Source organism: Mercenaria mercenaria, unplaced genomic scaffold (assembly GCF_021730395.1).
Source record: "Mercenaria mercenaria strain notata unplaced genomic scaffold, MADL_Memer_1 contig_4797, whole genome shotgun sequence".
In the NCBI taxonomy this organism is placed as follows: Eukaryota; Metazoa; Mollusca; class Bivalvia; order Venerida; family Veneridae; genus Mercenaria; species Mercenaria mercenaria.
This window is the reverse complement of record NW_026463053.1, coordinates 37,608-57,656: the sequence shown is the minus strand read 5'-3', so window position 1 is coordinate 57,656 and position 20,049 is coordinate 37,608. Positions and strand designations below refer to the sequence as shown.

Sequence of the window (20,049 nt, the reverse complement as noted above, 5' to 3'; positions counted from 1 at the left end):
TTTCACCGAAAAATGCATCGTTATACATATCTTGTTTCAATGCCCTTTTAGACCTCGAATGACAAAAACTTGTGCGCAACGTTATTTGGTATAATTTCTTTATAGGAAAAAATGAAACGAAATTAAACTAATATGATATCAGGATCTTAACAGACGAGCTTTGGTATCCATTTGCACAATGCTTGTGTTTTATGTCGTCGTCATATCATTTTAAAGTCATATTGACTTGATATATGTGCGAGTGCTTTATTTCATTAATAGTAAGTTCCCTGTTACTGTTGTGGAAATTACTCAGTATGACCTGAATAGGAAACAAAATTTCAGTTCTTTAGATATCTTCGTCAAAATATGAAAATTTCTATTTACATGTTATGTAAATTTCTAAATAAACTGGGCGATGGCTTCAGCTGATGCAGTCAAAATCTACAAAGTAATGAAATATTTCTCTGCTTGCTGTGTCAGACGCCGATACTGTTGCAGCCCTTACACATTGTAAAAACTAGTCTGGCTACCGACTATATAATCTTGCTTTTAGAAAAAATAATTCTTGCATATATTTTGACTTCATCAGTCTTGGCTCTGATTATGTTTTGAGAATAAAAGGGACATAATGATACAAACTTTGTATTGCCTCAGGAGTTATCTCATGTGAACAAAACATAGGGTCTGAACACAGACTATGTAAAAACCGACACATTATATTTATTGTTAAGAGTTAGGTCGATGTTTCAGAGAAAGAAGTTCGAGCATCACCAAATCATAGAAAGAAAGCATTGTTTTACATGAAATTTAAAACAGCATTTAAAACATGTACATTATTTTTCAAAACCATGGTTAATGTACTCATGTATGTATTGAATTCCGGAAAGGGATTGCATGAAGGGGCCAAACTTCTGGAAAGTTCAGCGTCTTTAAAAACTCATCATTTTTAAAAAGCTGTTACATGTATTTGTTTTTTTAAGCATTTGCAACAGCGTACTTGTATTTAAGCTGAACATAACTGGGTAAAACATCCTTTTTTACAATTGTTTACCTTTTTTATTTACAAGTGAGACAGAACTGTAAAACATGTTTTGGACATATAAGTTGTTTGTCAGTATGTTGTTCGTTTATTACAAATTTCTGTTGTTTTGTGATATACTGCTAAACCTCAACATATCCGAATATCTTATGGTATAAAGTTAAGTAACTATAGATAGATAGGTAGATTTATTTGCATATATACATAATACTTCCTCATAATATTTCAAACACATCACATAAAATATCGCAATTAAAATATATGACAGAATCACTTGAGCACATTAACTAACATATAACTTATTACTGTTTGTAGTAACCATTTTATGAATCATAGTTAGCTTTCATATACATATGCCTACAAAAATCTTAGCCGATTTTAGTCAGACATGGAAAGAAAATAAGAAGTGTAATACACTACTGGATGCACATACCATTAAACATGGTTTAAAACCCTGTAAAATATCCATTAAAATAGGAAAAACCGTTAATTAACCCCATTAATTCTTGCATCACTTTATTTAACAGGCTTCACAATAATAATGGGATACATGTTAAAATACCATTAAAACACCCATTTTTGACCTTGAATCATGCCATTAAAAATTTAGTTTTGTAGCTAAAATAGTTAATGGCTTTGAAAAAATAGTGAAATTCTTTATATATTGAATTTAACAGGATTATTCATGGCCCTTATATTTGATTTAATGCTCATTAAATGTTCAGGTTGAGTACGAGTTTATTTAAGAGTAAACTTAGTGGCCCTTAACAGCAATGTAATGCCCATTAAATCCTACATTCTGTAAAATGTGATTCGTATATATTCTCTTTTTGGGTTTTGGCTTGCTCTCCTATTGAATGCTTATAATTCCAGTCTCATATTGTTCTAAAATGGACTTTAATCACAATAAATACATACTACGCACACATCGCCTATAATATATCATGATGTTACATTTAGTTGCATTAAAGTTATTTCCCCTTGATGCAGTTACGCCATTTTTTCAAATGTTTGCCAGATTGTGTTCCTACAAAAAATCGGATTTATTTCAATGAAAGTCGGATGAAAACGTATTAATTTATTTGATAACATCAATCTACAATATTTTGGTAAGGCTAAATACGTATTGATGCATGTCACTTTTTCTGTTCTTTGTTTTTCTTGTCCAAATAATCAGCATTTGTATAAGAAAATGGGTGGGGTAAGGAATTTACATTATAAAATGTGTTCAGACTAGTTTAGATTTTCAAATTTTCCAATCCTTGAGTAGAAACTAAAGTTTATAGAGAAGTGTACAGTACACATAATTGTGAAGATTTACAGTCTGGTTTAAATTCATATGTGGCATGGGCAGATCAATCACTTCTTCGTTTCAATGAATCAAAGAGTGTGGTACGCTTGATTGGAGATGGGTGAAGCTACTTGTGATGCAATCCCTCAAACATTTGCTCTTACTTGGTTCAGTGCATGCACGTGAGCACATAGTACTGAAGTAGAGCTAAATTGTGATTGCCCATTGTGCGCTGACATTGTCATCAACAGTTGATTTTTGAATACACCTGATGCCTAATGTCTGTACCAATAAACTTGGTCAGAATGTTTGTCAATATTATGATGTTGAATAGTTAAAACTACCCACATGGTCACTTGATCTATTAAACCTGTACCTGTAAACCCTTCTCAGTACAACTCAATACAATACAATATCCATTTATTTTCTCATTTCATATGAACATTTGACAGAATAAGGATACAATATTACAAATGTTTGTACGAGGCTGTTACATGTGTTTACATTTCAAAATGATAAGAGAAAAAAGAAGAAACAACTATTCTTCTAGTATTTTACAAAACAGTACATATGTATAGATACTATTACATGTGTAGTAATACGTAGTTTAAATCAATACGGCAAATATTGATATGACAGACATACAGACAGACATTTTATTTCAAATCAAATAGACTAAAACGCCCATGATGACATACATAGTCACAAAATATGAAGCTGATTTTCTTTAGATGTCTAATTCTGATGGCAAATTTTCTTGGCCCTTAATTTGATATACAAATAAATATTATGAACCAATTAAAATTGTATCTGACATATTTAATGAGACCATTAATCAATTTTTAATAACTAACGGCCATTAACAGAGTATTAAAAAATTAATGGCCCCATTAGTTCTTACTAATTAATGTTGAATTAATGGGTACTTTTTAATGGCCATTAATTTCATGCCAATTAAACATTTTCATGGAGTTTTAAGGAGCCTGTTAACTTATTTTAATGGTTTATTTTAAGCAGCCAGCTTTTCATGGCCATCAAAGTCATTTTTAATGTATGGCATTAAAACTATGGTCATGAAAATCCCATTAAATAGTAAGAAGTAGTGGGTGAATTTTAATGGTGACCTGTTAAAACTCTGTTAAAAACGTTTGAAAAAATTAAGGCCAATTTCATGACCCTTTTAATGGCATGTGCATCCAGTAGTGATAAGGAAGATGTATATATACAGGATAGCTCATAAAAGTCTAAGACTTATTTCCAATGGGCCCTTTTAAATTTGTAATTAGAATGATCTAGAAAATCTCAAAAGTAGGGAAACGCTGTTTAACATCAATAAAGGTCATAACAATTTACCCCACAGTAGAATACTAAAGCTTATCATACAATATATTTGTATCGTAAATGTTATAAATTTAAGATGGCCTAGCTATAAAACACAAAAAAAATTTCAACTATACATATAGTATTCTCATTACTTCGTTCTTTTTAAAGACATCTTTTTTATGCCTAGTAAGAAAATTCCAGGTCAGAATACAATTATGATAAGAAGTGTTAACATCAATGTTACTGAAAACTATTTGTACAAAGAATTTTTTTCACTGCTACTTCTAGTTCCATAATTATGAATGTACATGCTTTTTGAAAGTTGTCCAGTAGGTACCTTGGGAACTTGTCATAGGAAATCTACTAAGACAACTCCCATTACTCTTATTACCCTTAACTTATCACAAAGGATTTAATTGTCGTCAGTGTCTCTAATGTATCGCGTATGCCTGCCGTTTTTGCAATAATTGCACCTACATTTTGTCTGCCGGTCGTCTTTAGGCGGTGCCCGACTGTTGTTTTTACCTGTGTGTGTGTGCGTGTGTGTCTGTGTGTCTTGGCCGGTGACCCACAGTATTGTTATATCTTACTTGTCTGTTTGTTTATCTACGTATGTTAGTTATGTGTGTGTGCGTGTGTGTGTGTGTGTTTGTCTTTTGTACGTATGTGTCTGCGCTGCTGTGGTAAAAGGTATTGGGTAACTATGTTTAAGGAAGGTAGAATTCCCTTTTAACATTCTTGTTCTATTTTCCCTCTCACTCCCGTCCCACTTTTTCTACCTCTTCCTCTCCCTTTTTTCTGTATTTTGCATAAAAATTAAATGAACAGCGGTTACATTTTGCAGCGGTCCTAATATCTATAATATTTTTCCGTTACAGCTTCTTTTTTGTTTTGGGCCTAATTTGCAAAGCGTGGCTCTATGGCTCTGTCCGGGTGCTCGATGATTTTACTCTTACCTTTAATCTTTTATAACGGAAACTCTTGAAGAAACGGAAGATAACTCATTCATAGCGTTTGTCTAGGATTTTAGCTTTCTGTACTAAAATCAAGGAATAGCGCATCTTGAATGGAAGTTTGTTGAATGAAACCGTCGAGAAAACGTTATATATATTTTTTTTTAACTCACCTGAGCCAAAGGCTCAAGGTAAGCTTTCGTGACCGCTCAATGTCTGTCGTGCGTCGTGCGCCGTCCTTCGTCCGTCATGTGTCAACAATTTCTAAAAAAAAGTCTTTTTCAATACCACTTGGCAGATTTACACCAAACTTCACAGGAATGATTCTTGGGTTACTCTCTTTCAAAATTGCCCAAAAGAATTGAAATCCATGCGGAACTCTGTTGCCATGGAAACCGAAAGGGAAAACTTTGAAAATCTTCTTGTCCAAAACCACAGGGCCTAGGGCTTTTATATTTGGTATGTAGCATTATCTAGAGGTCCTCTACTAAGATCATTCAAATTATTCCCCTAGGATCAAATATGACCTCGCCCTGGTAGTTTCATGGTTTATATAGACTTTTATATGAAAAAACTTTAAAAATCTTCATGTCCAAAACCACAGGACCTAGGGCTTTGATATTTGGTATGTAGCATCATCTAGTGGTCCTCTACCCTACAAAGATTGTTTTGTTTTGCAGATATGTTATGTAAAATAACGTTATTGATAACGCCAGGATAAGTACGTACATGTGTTTTAAGCTCTTTTCACTTATGTTCAGCGTGGTATTTCTTCTCTAAGTTAGATAGTACTTAATAATTTTTTAAGCAGCGCATTCGTAAAGATATATCAAATTTGCTTACTAATTATTGGAACGAGTATGTTGATTATCTACAAAGTCACATCTAAATGATTATGTTTTGTTGTTTTCTTCTTCCATCATTTCATCGTCGTCTCTTTCGGCACCATCTAGAAGTGAATTTTCTTCTTGTGCATGATTATTTTCATTTATATCTATTTCATCCAATTGTTGCGACAATCTAGGTACAGATTGATCACTCGGTAACGTATCTGAAGTATTAATTCTTCTCCGATTGTAACAGATTATAGAGATTAGGAAAACTACTACTACTACTACTGATGCACAAATTATCAGAGCGATTACTCCACCAGATAATCCCTGGGCTTCCTTGTGTGCGCTTTCTGGCTGAGGCTGAGCAGTTGTTGGTTGCGGAGACTTTGAAGTATTAGAGAAATATTTGTCGCAGAAAGTTAATTCGATTTCGGATGCGACATTACTTTTTGTAGTACCATATAACATTAAGGAAACATGCCTTATCGTTGTTTCACCTGAAACATAAACAAAAAAATAATTAGGCAATATTTGGTCGAAATGTTTCTTTTGAAGCCATATCAATTTAGGTTACACAGTGGTTTTCAACGTTTTGTCTTAAATATATTAGTAAGTGCTGCATGTTTTGTTTTATAAATTATGCCAACGAATGTAGTTGCGAGATGAATACACCAGATGGATCTCCAGCCATTACGCTAGGAACAACAGACGACCGGTGTTCCGTAAACCAACAGAGCTCTAACTAGCAGAGATGGAGAAGAGATGAAAATGCTTCGAAGCAAGATACATAATCACTCAAACACGGAGGCCTCTGAGGTACAGTACTGGAGTAACTGTATTTATGTCATCCCAAAGAACTGTATCTTAGGCAAGTTCTGCAACAATAAGATGAAGATTTTACTTTCAATAGCTGTTTTGGGTGCAACTTTTTTAACAAAACATATTTTACATATGTTCATCATACATGGTAAAAACGAATTGTATTGGACATTTTTTTTTGTATCAATTATACAAGAGATTTTTCATTACCTTTACCTTCTAAATGCGCGTAATATATAATGCTGCAATTTATAAATGAATCACACCGTGTTTGCTTTATACGGTATAATCTACACAGAGTATTTCTTGAGGCGATATATTTCAAACAGAATGTACATGTCATTACGATTTTGTTGCCTTTACGAACACCATTCGAATAACCCTTAAATTTCAACATCTTTTACACTCCCAGTTCAACAGACGCCCTTGAAATAAACAATGAGAAAGCCTATTAAAGTCTGTCCAGCCTAATTTTGGACATCCGATAATTTATTTATACCGTTTATAAAACTGACAAAAATGGCATCGTTAATACGTGACGTCCGTTTCAAGATGGTGGCGTCCATACAAACATCATTCGGGGGTTTGCTCACAGTAAGCGACGTTTGATCAATTTATTGTTGAATAACAGACAAGGAAAGTCAAAACAAACTTTGTCAAAAACTTGCAGGAGTTACTTGCACGGAAGGCCCAGAATTAACATTTCATTTCAAATTAAGCAGTTGTTTCAAGTTTACAGCTTTTTTTCTGAAAATGTGTATATAGTTATTCGTTAGCATTGACGTAAAATAGATACAAGTCAAGTGCGTACGTAGTTTCAGCCATGGATAATTGAGGTTGGGATGGCAGAGAAGCTTGTAACCCATTTAACTCATTTTCACTATGGGTTAATGTTGTTCACAATCGTATTAAAGGTTCTGTTTTTACCATGAATACATGTTTGTGTACTGACTGGTGCATTCTGTAGGCCTACTTACTATTCTACCTCAACGCAATTAATAATTTAGAATGTACGGTCTCGATATATTCTAATTTGAGACAACGGCCTTTATAAGGGACTAAACAAATTAATAATTGCCTTTATTCTTTATAATAACACAATATCTATTTTATCAATTCCTTCACCGCGGCTTTATTTTTCATGATCGGTCGTTCAGTGAAATTTAAAGCAGAGTTGCGGTATGTTAAAACATTTTTGCGCTATTGATAGGCATGGTAGATCTAAGGACGAATTGAACATATGGCCTTTTGAATAGATATTTTGTTCTTCGACTTAAGATAAAAGTAGCATTTAAAAGCGCGTCAGTTACTTCATTTTCGATGGTACGAAATACGCGTGTTTTTCCCGCCAAAAAGTACGTATACGAAACATTTACTTCTGGTTCTATTTCAAAGAATGGGTATTATGGCCACATTGAAAATTCCGCTAAAACGCGTTGACAGCGACAAAGCAGTGTTTCTGTAAAAGAAGTGATTTGTGGCTATTCAAACTTTATAGATACCCAGTCGAAAGTTTTGTAACTGCAGGAAACCTTACCATACCGTGTAAATCTAGCCTATTAAATACATCAACCCATTTCATTAAAGAATAAACTCTTCGGCAAAAATGACGGAACTATCATTTCCATAACTTGTAACTAATGCAAAATATAAACAGAATATCAGTCCGGTCATGTATGCGCCGAGATATAGTAACATGCCAAATTGATTTTCATTATTGTATGTCATACGAAGGCTCATAAAGCTTCAGAATTTATGTTTACCAAATGTTGTTAACAGCAATACATTTGTAAGTTTCATGTTGTTGTTTTTTACGCTTGGTTTATCGGCACATCGACACAATTTAGGTCATGGTGGCGACTTTCCAGGTTTTGATGGCGGAATAAGACCATAGGCGCCCCACCGGGCATTGTTTCATCACGGACGACAACCAACCTTCCGAAAGCCAGCTGGATGACTTCCTTAATGGACGTTTCGAACCTACGGCGTTTACATGGTTTATGGGCAAGTACTTCGAAGTAAGCGGTCCAAACCACGTGGCTGAGAAGCCCCCTTAACGGCGGTCAATTAAAATACAATCTACACTCCTAATGCCCCAAAATGTTCACTTCAAATCACTTGCACTTCATCGATGTGGGTTCGAGCCTTACTTGTTGCGTTGAATTCTTCATGTGAGGAAGCCATCCAGCTGGCTTACGAAAGGTCAGTTGTTCTATCCAGGTGCTCGCTCGAGATGAATTAATGCACGGAGGGGCACCTGGAATCTTCCTATACCATCAAAGCAGGAAAGTCGCCATATGACCTAATTGTGTTGGTGCGACGTTAAACCCAACAAAATAAAATAAAATTGACTTTCTATACGACATTTATTGATGCGTCCAATTATATTACGTGAGTAGCTGCATATGAAATAAATGTTAGCCAAAGTATATCCGTATATCATTTGTTAATGTTTGACAGTACTTAAGATTTCGGGCATTCTAACCAACATTCATCTATACTTTACAGATACGAAGTCAAAATTTCGAATTAATAAATATAAAGCACCTTCCGTAACAAGGTTGTTTTTGTCGGTGACAACCCCTCCACCCTTTTGCACGGTTCCTTTTAAATTGGCAGTATCGATATGTAATAAAGGAAACAATGTTTTTATTTTGATCTTAGATTTAGGTCTGGGCTCAAACTTAAAGTAGATATCTAACCCAAACCATTCCCACCTTTTACTTAAATTTTATCCAAATAGATCTATTCAGATTGGCACAGATTTACTTTACCCTCATTACATTCGGGACTCAGTTAGCTTCAATAATTACTTAAATCAATTGTCATAGGGATAGCTATGCATTAGAGAGCCCACATATCGTGCTGCCTATGCACTTGATCACTCGAGATATTTAGTGACGACACGTCCTATATTGTTTGGCATAATTTTAATGCAGCGTTTGAAAAGTTATCGTTTCATGCAGTAGTGTTTTGTATGTAAAGAAGGCTATATTCTAAGAAGGCTGAAGCAGTTGACGGTTTTGCATCGTAGGCATACAGGGTTTTCTTGGATTATGCATTTGAAAAATACTGAGATTAAAGATATTGTCTCATATGCATAATTCAATTATTTACCTGAAAGTCTTCAAAACACTGCCGCTGACGGATGATGGATTTTCGGATGTTGGATTTTCTGTGCATTGAACAAGATATCGATTGGAAGGGTGTATGGATAAAAGGAATTCTGATTAAAGGAATTTAAGCTGTGAATACTTAATCATTAAGTTAATGGCAGGATTCTTTCGTGCAAAGTAAGTTCCTTTTCTAATTTTCATTATTGCATTTTTTCCAAATATCGTTTGTAGACTAGATCTAGATCTACTAAATTGTAGATAATTAAACTCAAGCTGTTTTTACGGAAGGAAAAATAGCTAAGTGTAAAAAAAGAAGTGTGAAACGTCCCTAAGGAAAAACACGTGAAATTTCCTGAAAATCTCCAAAATAGAGCATATTTGGCAATTGAGACCCGAAATAAACAACAGCGAATTCCCATAGAGAAACTCAAAATTTAGTAGTACGGGAAAACAAGACGAGTGTTGCAAAAATCCTTGAAGTTCTCAAGGTCGTCTTTTTTTTTAATTCACATAACATGTTTTATGTTCTATAATCTCGTTTCATTTTTTCATATCAGTCCAAAGTTGAGGTCCACATTTAGGTGGGACAGACTATAATATGACTTGTTTGTTCTGCTTTAATACAGTTCTGCTACAATCATGATCACTGAACCTATATTGACACTGAATCGCATCATAATTAAACGTACGTTATTGTTTAGATACGAGGATTGTTCAAATATGAATGCATCTAGAATGTTATCTCGCTCAATAATGCGAAAATCACGAGGAAATTAAGATTATTGGGTAGATAAACATGTAATCTTTACATTGATACCACACCCCACTGGCGCCAGATCAGAAAGAAAATGCCTCTGTACATGTTATACCCTACCCCTAGGTATTCTATAAGAACCATGGTCATGAACGGGAAAATATACTAACCCATTTCAATCGCGTATTTCATACCTAAAACACGCAGTTCAGTAAATGTGTACTACTGATATTAAATAAGCGATAATTTATCTTCCATCGTGCACCAGTCACATTGTCTCAATATTCCATATTGCAGAGATGCTCCATATATTTTATGCTTTAGTCAACGTTACAGAAAAAACTTGCGTGAACTCCCCTAATTAACATCCGGTCTAGAGGTCACGGCAGTGTGCACATGTTAAGCGAAATGTAAACAAACAAAAACAGAATGCAATATATTCACAATTTTACGATAAGACTCGAAATGATGAATGAAATTCATCTTGTATATGATTTTGAATTTGAAATCATATATTGGTATACATCTATTCTGTTTATTTAATTCATTTTGCACATTTATGCTGCATATAAACATTTTAGCGTACACGTGTAGTAAAATGACGACTGACATACATTTTCACATCAGCCAATCAGAGTGTGTCTGTAATCTAGACCGGAACTTCACCAGGGAAGTTCAAGCAAGTTTTTTGTATACCTTTGAAAAACTGTAAACTACACGTTGTTTTTCTAAGATAAGAAGTATTGAAGAAATGTGACCGGTACACAAATGAAGATAAATTACCACTTGTTTAATATCAATAGTACACATTTACTGAACTGCGTGTTTTAGGTATGAAATACGCGATTGAAATGGGTTAGTATATTTTCCCGTTCACGACCATGGTTCTTATAGAATACCTAGGGGTAGGGTATAACATGTACAGAGGCATTTTCTTTCTGATCTGGCGCCAGTGCCACACCCATTAAAATCCGTTCACTTTAGCTGTGTCTATCGTTCGCTAAACATTGCCTATTGTGCTATTTTTTTAACCTGTCAAATCTGCATACATTACACGCTCTGTGCATTCGATATTATAATATTCGGCCCAACTTCGGTGCTATCCGTTTGTTTTACGGAAAGAAATTTTGGTTAAGTGTCCAAATTTCATTATTAGTATTGTAAGTGGAACAAGTATTCGTCGTTCGTATCTGTGGCTCAGTGGTTACAGCACATGGCTCAAATTCTGGAAATCGCTGGTTCGAGCCCATTAGGGAGAGCATTTTTATTTTTCATTTTTAATTGTTAAATGATTTATATGAATCCGATGACAGCAGTACCGACACCGCGAATAAACTGAATGATGAATTTAGCTAGTTGTAATTTATATGTATGAAATTTGTAATGTAGTGAAATGAACTGTGAATAAAATAACATAAACATATATTTAAAATGAGAAATTTAAAAAAAAAACGAGATAAAAATATAAAAAAAATACTTGTGAAAATACAATGAAGGGAATATTGCATAAAAATGTACACGTACAAAGTGTTTTTTGAAAAAAAAAAACACACACACACTCTGAACGGTTTCGATCTTAAGACCTCCAGATTTCAAGCTATCGACGATGACCACTGAACTATCGTGACTTGCGTAAATCCGTATGGACGCTTTTAATATAAATCACTTTAATTGCTGGTTACTTTCCGTATACTATACGGAACGTACCGAAAATCAACCGAAGATTAAAATATTCTGTGCACCGCCCATATAATCAGTATGCATTTGACAGTTCAATAAAATAGTACAATACTCGTGTATACTACATTGTAATACAAAAATATTTTAAGAAGGTCAGCGTATGCCGTTGAAAAACGGTTTTATATTAAGAATCGTTGTATTCATGGCGTAGGGTGTAAAGACATTTTTGATGAAATATGTTCTGTTTATGGGCATAATGAAATGTTTTTTTCGACAGTTATTTGTTGGTTTAAGAAATTCAAATGTGGGTTAGTTTCTACAGAAGATGCACCACATGGACGTCGGCCGAAAACAGCAACGTCTGCCAAGATGGTTGCTAGGGTGAAAGAAATAGTTGCTACTGATGCAAGATACACTGCTAGGAAAATATTCCAACAGTTTTACTAAATTGAGACAGGTACATGTACGTTTTTACACGTACCCCTTTATTCATTCTCAAAAATTAAGCAAGGGTATCTTGGTATTTAACACAAAATATTGCTTATATATTTGCAGATAAAGCAACATTTGTCTCCGTTCAATGAGCATCTATTTCGAATGTCCAACCAGTGTTGGAGTCAATGCTGAGAATAAACTGAACAATTCCTTCTAGTATATACATTATTACCACTTCATAGCAAAACGTAGCTATTTACTCTTTTATTTTCAAACGTTTACTGCATGTAGAGAAATATTGTGGAAACGTATAGTAAGTATATTCAGGTCAGTTAAATTTAGTGGAAGGGTGCGTGAAAGAAATATTGATAAGTACAAATACATTCCATTTCTTCAAATTGCATACCACATAAAAAAAAAAACAACTAATTGCTTCCATCGAGATAACACTGGTTCGAGAAAAAGTGGACATTTTGGCTTACAATTTGGTAAACCTTTATAGTGTAGAAGTTTGATACACCATTTTTGTAAGATAAAATTTTGTACAGATAATCATTACTCAAGCTTCCTTTTACTAATTTAAGAAAGGTTCTACCAGTCCTGCTTCGTCGTGCTGTTACGGACACATGAGTGTACGCTTTGCGCTTTGCGTCAGTAAACTAGCTTAAACTCCAAGAAGAGGCATGTAGACCATACATTGCTTTTTTATTCTCGTTTATTTGTGTCTGTCTTTTACATCTGTTTTATTATTACACTCCATGTAATGACAACAATGATTATGTTTTCCAAACATCAGGCATTATACTTAAATGAAGGGCTTTAACATTTTACTTCTCACGGATGTAATAAAATCGTAGTCTGCTGTTGTCTTAGCTTGGTTGAGTTATATGCTTACAAGATAAAAAAGGACCTTTTAAGTATTTTATTTATTGAAAAAATATATATGCATATGATAAAGAGTCACTTCGAAATAAGGATCCGATACAATCAGCTAAAGGCTACACATTGCCAACCCGGCCCATATCTAAACGTATTCTAGTTCAGCCAAGTAAACAAAATGTATTTAATGTAAATGTTTGAGCTCTATCCTATCCGTTCATGAATTCGTGTAAGAAACTGATGCTATGCAGATAGTTTTCCAGGAATGTCTTTTAATAGATACATAATCTAACGTTCTGCTATACGGAACATGTCAGATTGATCTGTTTTTGAATGAAACATGGCCTAAGAGGCCTGTACTGGTTCTTCCCATAGAGGCGGCTTCGCGTGTTTGGTACTATACATCGGACACGTTATAGAACTAGACTGTCTTTTCTCATTTAGCCGGACAAGCTTATATCTAAAACGGATTTCTCTCTATCTGTTCTGGGGGGCTTTATCTCACTCTGTACCCTCTTGTCAAATCGCTTTTCTGTACTAGTAACGGATGAATTTCGCGCCCTGTGTGGGTGTGTTTGCTATATGTAAAGCGCCTTTGAACATGTTTATCATGTAAAGGGTGCTATATACATACGGAATAACATTACATATTGAAAGCCCCTCGTAAATCTGATGATGATAATAAAGATAGTACGGTAATAACATATTAATATCATTGCCCACCTATGTAAACTATAAAACCAGCATTAGCTACAAATAATGTAGACTTGTTAAGTAATTTTCATGCTAATATAGAAAATAGTCAACAGAAATAGTGGTTGAACAATGCGAAGAAACTTCAGTCTAAATGAAGGGCCTGTGGAGTTGTTTCTGTTGATCTATTAAATTTAGATAAAACTAAAAAATGATCTGTTGATCTATTAAATTTAGATAAAACTAAAAAATGATATATTTGTATACGAGTGAGCTGTTGTGATCGCTCACCGTCCGGCGTCCGTACGTCCAACGTCCGTCCGTCACAACTTTCCTTAAACTACATCTCTTCCTAAACCAAAAAGCCAATTTTCATGAAACTTCACAGGGTTGATCATTGGGTGGTCTTCTTTAACAGTTGTTCAAAAAATTGAATTATTTATAGAACTCTTGCCTTGGAAACCAAAAGGAAAAAAAATCTTTTTGTTCAAAACAACATGGCCCAGGGCTTTTATATTTGATATGCAGTATCATCTAGTGGGCCTCTACCAAGACTGAGCAAATTATTCCCCTAGGGTCCAATATGGTCCAATCCAGGGGGTCAAATGATTTATATAGACTAATATAGGGAAAAACTTTGAAAAGCTTTTTGTCCAAAATCATAAGGACCAGGCTTTGGTATTTAGTATGTAGCATCATCTAGTGGGCCTCTACCAAGATAGTTCAAATTATCTCCCTAGGATATAATATGGTCCTACTCTGGGGGTCAGAAGGTTTCTATTAGACTTACATAAGGAAAAAAACTTTGAAAATCTTCTTGACAAAAACAAAAGGGCATAGGGCATAATATTTGTTATGTTGCATCATATAGTAGGCCCCTACCAAGAGTGTTCAAATGATCTCCCTAGGATGAAATCTGGCCCCGACAAGGGGGGCCAAATGATTTATATAGACTTGTATTGGAAAATGTTTTAAAAATCTTCTTGTCTGAAACCACAAGACCTAGGCTTTTGATATTTAGTATGTAGCTCTGCTTTGTGGTCCTTTACCAAGATTGTTCAAACTGTTCCCCTGGGGTAAAAATAGGCCCTGCCTCGGGGGTCCCTAGTTTTACGTAGACATATATACGAATTTTTTTTTGCCTGAAACCACAAGACCTAGGCTTTTGATCTTTGGTATGTAGCATTGCCTTGTGGTCCTCTACCACGACTGTTCAAACAATTCCCCTGGGTGAAAAGAGGCATGCCACGGGGGTCCCTAGTTTTACATAGATATAAATAGGAAATAACTTTAAAAATCTTCTTGCCTGAAACTGCAAGGCCTATGCTTATTATATTTGGTATGTTGCATTGCTTAGTTGTCTACTACCAAAATTGTTCAAATTATGTCTCTGGGTTGAAAGAGGCCCTGTACTGGGGGTCCTAAGTTTTACATAGACCAATATAGGAACAAAAACTAAAAAATCTTCTTGTCTGAAAGTTCAAGGCCTGTGCCTTAGATATTTCGTATGTATCATTGCTTAATTGATCTCTAAGAAGACTGTTTAAAGTATGGCCCTTGGATGAAAAGAGGCCCCGCGTCAGTGGTTATTTAATATATGAGTTATAGAGGAAAAAATCCTACAAAAATTGTCAGATTATATTTTCTAGACTGTTTAGTTATATTTACCTAATGACCCCAAGTAATAAGGGTTCAATCGACTGTGACCTTGACCTACTGACCTACTTTCTTGTTTTTTAGGATACAACCTTGAAATTCGGATGACATGTAGAGTTTTGCACAAAGATCTTGAAACTGACTTCCAGTGACTATGAATATGACCTACTGACCTACTTTCTTGTTTTTGAAGCTTTAGCAAAGAAATTTGTTCAAGCAAGCAACTTAACTTAGGCGAGAGATATCGGGCCATCATGACGCTCTTGTTCTTAGTATTATATTTTACTTATGTTTAATACTGTTTATATATTTTGACTTGTATAGACATACTTGTATCAAGATGGCTGTGTATCTTTAATATCCAGTTCCCAAATGCAAACTCGTCCCAGAAATGGGCAGAAAATAACGTCGTCTCTACAGAAACTGGTGGGTTTTGCTGAAAGAAAGGATACAACAATGTTAAAAATGAAACAACATGAAACCATTAAACGATTCAATGTCTTAATTGTAGTGTGTAAACCGCATCAACCAGACTTGCACCCATCTTTCAGAAAGATCTCCATTGAAGCTTCAAAAGTAAATGCTATGTTGAGGAAAAGATTAATGATATTTACAACTGACACCTTTTATTATTTTACCATAAACGAAAATACATAAACTACAGAAATGAGAACATATGTATACAAACGTAAACCAGTCAACCTCTCAGAATCTTCACAATAGTACTTGACTACATAATGATTAAGCGCACACTCGATATATGTATTCATTCCCAAGTAATTATATAATTACTGCATTGTTAACATAGACTTAAGTTAACGAGATTTTAGACAATGCACTTTATGTCCGATAGATTCAAAGTTAAGTCTGGTTATCATAAAAGTACAAAGAAATGGAATGTTGTATTCGGCTAGAGCCGTGTTTGCTGGTCAATAATCACGAGAGGCGCTTAGATAGATCTATTGCTTAAATACCCGTTTTGTTTTATATTTACTGCTATTTTCCTCATTCTATGGGAGGTGAATATTGATTTTGCATTACTTTGATCAAATACAATTAACTTTTCAGGCAGAAAATTGTTTAAATAAATCAAGACTGAGTTCCTTTCCATTACTCAACAGATACAGGTACAGAATACAGTTTGTAATTCTTAAATAAAAATTACCTTGTCTATGGATACATCCATTAACACCGAATGTGTATTGCGAGGCGAAACAATCTCTGCTTTCAAAAGTTTAGTTGACGTTTGAAAATGCAGTTTAACACTAACGTACTCAATTGTAGTCAAACATCCTTTAACATCACTAAAGTCACAACTGTGGCAAAACTTGAACTCATGAGTGTGACGTCCACGAGTCCTTGAAAATTAAAGTTAGGATTGATCATAATAAATATAATGGTAGTTACTTGTACAATCACATCAAATTTGACATACTTCTGCCGTGTTCCGTTTGACATATTAAATAGAGAAATGATATTTTAATCATATAGTTATGTGTTACTCCTGCTAATTCTTTGTATTTCACAGTTCATCAGTACCTGCTAGAAACTTAAGCTATCGCCATCTGCCAGATAATTTGTTTTTCATCTCTCGATAATATAATACTTCATACTATTTTATCAACATGCTTAAATTAACCACAGTAGGACAGGATGTAGGTTTAACTAGCTTGATTCAAACTGCATGAGAGCAGTCAAAATCTATATTTGAATCTTCGAATACGCTCGCATTATTGATGTCTTATATCGCTCATCAAAGGAAATGATTTTATAAAGGTCCTTACATTGGTTACAGATAGATAGCATATTTGTTTAATGTTTTCTCTAACTAAGGTTGTGTAATTGCATCTGTTAGTCACTACAGTACCATTTCTCATGTCGCAGTTAAAATCAGCTTTATGACCAACGTTGGTTACTTGTTTAAAAAAAATATTGGCTACTATGGAAAACTTCAAATATCAGTGTTACCTCTTTTTTGACAGTTCCAGAAGTTGGATTTCCAGCTTTGGAGTACCCATATATCTTTTTGCTTGTGACACAAATTTGCTTGCGTTCAAAAGACCGAATCCAAATATACCATGAACTAATGCAAAGAAAAATACTTGATGAGATACTGGTACAGAGGATATCATCAATAGTCTTTTATGTCTGTTACGCATTAACAATTTAACGATAACAATGTAACCTATGTGCTAATTTAATGCAAAGAAATGCCGCTTTATAAAGAATCAAATAAGTATTAAAACCGAAAAGAAATGTAAGAGCTAGTTTATGTAGAATCAAACACAAATGTAAGTATAAAAAGGAAATATATGTGCTTATTTATTTACAATCGCGCTAGAGTAAAAACACAAAGAAATACCTTTGCTAGTTTATTTAGAATCAAGCAAGTATGAAAAAGATAAATATGTGCTAGTTTATGTAGCGTCAAAAAAGTATGAAAAACAAAGATAAGTATGAGCTAATCATGTGTAGAATCAAAAATATTTACTAAGAACAAAGAAATATATATGCTATTTGCTTCTCTAAATTATTATTTTTATATCCTATATACTCACAATGGTGCCCAGCATCGTTTCTGCTAAATGATATGGTTTCTTTTAGTCGTCGATGTTCAGAGGATCGCACTAACAGGTGCTTTACATCCCTCACTGTTAGATTAGGACTAAATGTAAACGTACAATAGTTAACTTGCATACTGACCATAGAGCAACATTTTGTTCATCAAATATCACCATGTTTACATAATGGAATACTTTAATGGCAGTACCAGCTACAAACTAAGACAGATGATAATAAAATAAAAAATAAGTTATTATGAGATATCATTTCAAGTCCAATTCGTTGTATACCATAGTTATAGTCTTAAAGATTTGTTTATGCAAAGCAAATACAGAAGAGACTTGTGAATAGCAAAAGACAAATATAGCTTGAACCAGGATGATGCATTTGGCTTAAGGAGGTAGGTTACCTTCATATTTGTATATGCGCATGTCCAACCGGAAGCTAACGTGACGATTTACGACGACGTTTACGACAAATTAAATGTGTTTGTATATTCATTCTCCTGAAAACAAATCATGAACCTGCCTCCGATCTGATACTTTATGGTTTAATAATGCAGAAATAATGAATCAATTGCCACAGAAACGCTTTAAAACAATGTTGCCTTAAAATGACGTCACTGACGTCATGACGTTACGTGTCAGTTACCGCGCAAAATTAATAGCTTTTATCTTGAAAGTACGTAATTCTGTGCATTTTCTTTATTTTAACTACCTTCAAATAACAAATATTTGCTGAAATATTTGTTATGAATCTTTTGCTCTGAATAATCATCAATATTTTGCTTCTTTTATGTAGTTATATTGAAACGTTTTGCGGATTGTAAGAAAATGGATGATGGTAACCAATGTTATTTGGAATATAGTTGGATGAAAGGTTACTTGTAACGGCCATTTTCAAATAAAAATCTAGCAGTTTGATTTGTAATACCTATTTTTCAGGTTCCGTTGATAATTTGTTAGTTATATACTAAAAATAAGATCTAAAACTGTTCAAATTTCAGTAGAAAAATGTTGTTCCTTAAATTTAATTGATGTTACCATGGAAACGAAGCCCGTGACCTATGTATCTAAATGTAAAATTCAAAAGCGTTGACACTGGTCTATTTAAGAACACAACTTCGGCTTTTTATTTTCATTTCAACAATATCAATTATAAGAATATCAGCATGCTGAACGATTTTTCCATGAAAAATGCCAGGCGAGGGGTACTGCCGTATGTATTCTAAGCTGTGAAATTTGTTTGAATCAATGCAAGAAACAAGAAAATATAACTTACGTTAGAAATAATATGTTTTAAAGCTACATTAACTAGAAAGGTAATCTTATTCAATACTTTTTATAAGAAATTACGACAAAAAGCAAGATATAAGCTATTGTAAACATCTCTGTTGCCATGGTTACTGTAAACTTTAAGAAAAATAGGGTACCATGTAAAGTGCATGGTATTTTGCTTATAATATTTCCCAAATACTCCATGTTAGTCATTAACAGAATGCCACTTAAGCCGTCGAAAACCCCTATTTTTATACATAGTTGTTTAAAAATGAGAGAAAATGCGTTACCATGGAAAGACGAGCCCCGCGACATATGCATTTAAAGCTTATATTAGGAAACTAACGTGCATACTAGTAAAATTATCAATTATGCAGACTTGTACGGATATCAATGAAACTGAAATACACTGAAAAGTGTTAAATATCCGTAGTTTCCTTCTTCTTTTAATATGAAATACCTTTAGAGGGTCATGTTCTTCAAGCCTAGATAAAAATTGAATTTGAAGAGACAGAGACAAACGAAATTGAGATTGTAGCAGGTAAAACTTCATATTACACGATATACAAACAAATGCTGCGGTTAAACTAACTTGAATTTACCCTTGTAACAAGGTAACCTACCTTCTTAAATGGAATTTCCTTGGCATGGGTAACATAAACTTTAAAAGCACCAACCAATTTACTTATAAAAGTAACAAAGACAGGAACAGAAAATATGTTTTAAAGGTGTCATTAACATTTGAGTAACTTTTTTT

The 20,049-nt window shown here is 34.0% G+C and overlaps 1 protein-coding gene across 1 annotated transcript in view; it reads right to left on the bottom strand.

Moving 5' to 3' along the window:
• Positions 1-1,196: 1,196 nt before the first annotated feature.
• The window catches only part of LOC128554175 (proprotein convertase subtilisin/kexin type 6-like), a 56,327-nt gene continuing 37,474 nt past the window's right edge, over positions 1,197-20,049 (bottom strand). Inside the window, exons 7-11 of the mRNA XM_053535424.1 lie at positions 18,012-18,118; positions 17,422-17,536; positions 16,619-16,811; positions 15,784-15,889; positions 1,197-5,918 (exon numbers count right to left, since the gene is read on the bottom strand). Coding sequence (XP_053391399.1) covers positions 5,482-5,918; positions 15,784-15,889; positions 16,619-16,811; positions 17,422-17,536; positions 18,012-18,118 — 958 coding nt within the window. The 3' untranslated portion in view covers positions 1,197-5,481. The remainder of the gene's footprint in view (positions 5,919-15,783; positions 15,890-16,618; positions 16,812-17,421; positions 17,537-18,011; positions 18,119-20,049) is intronic.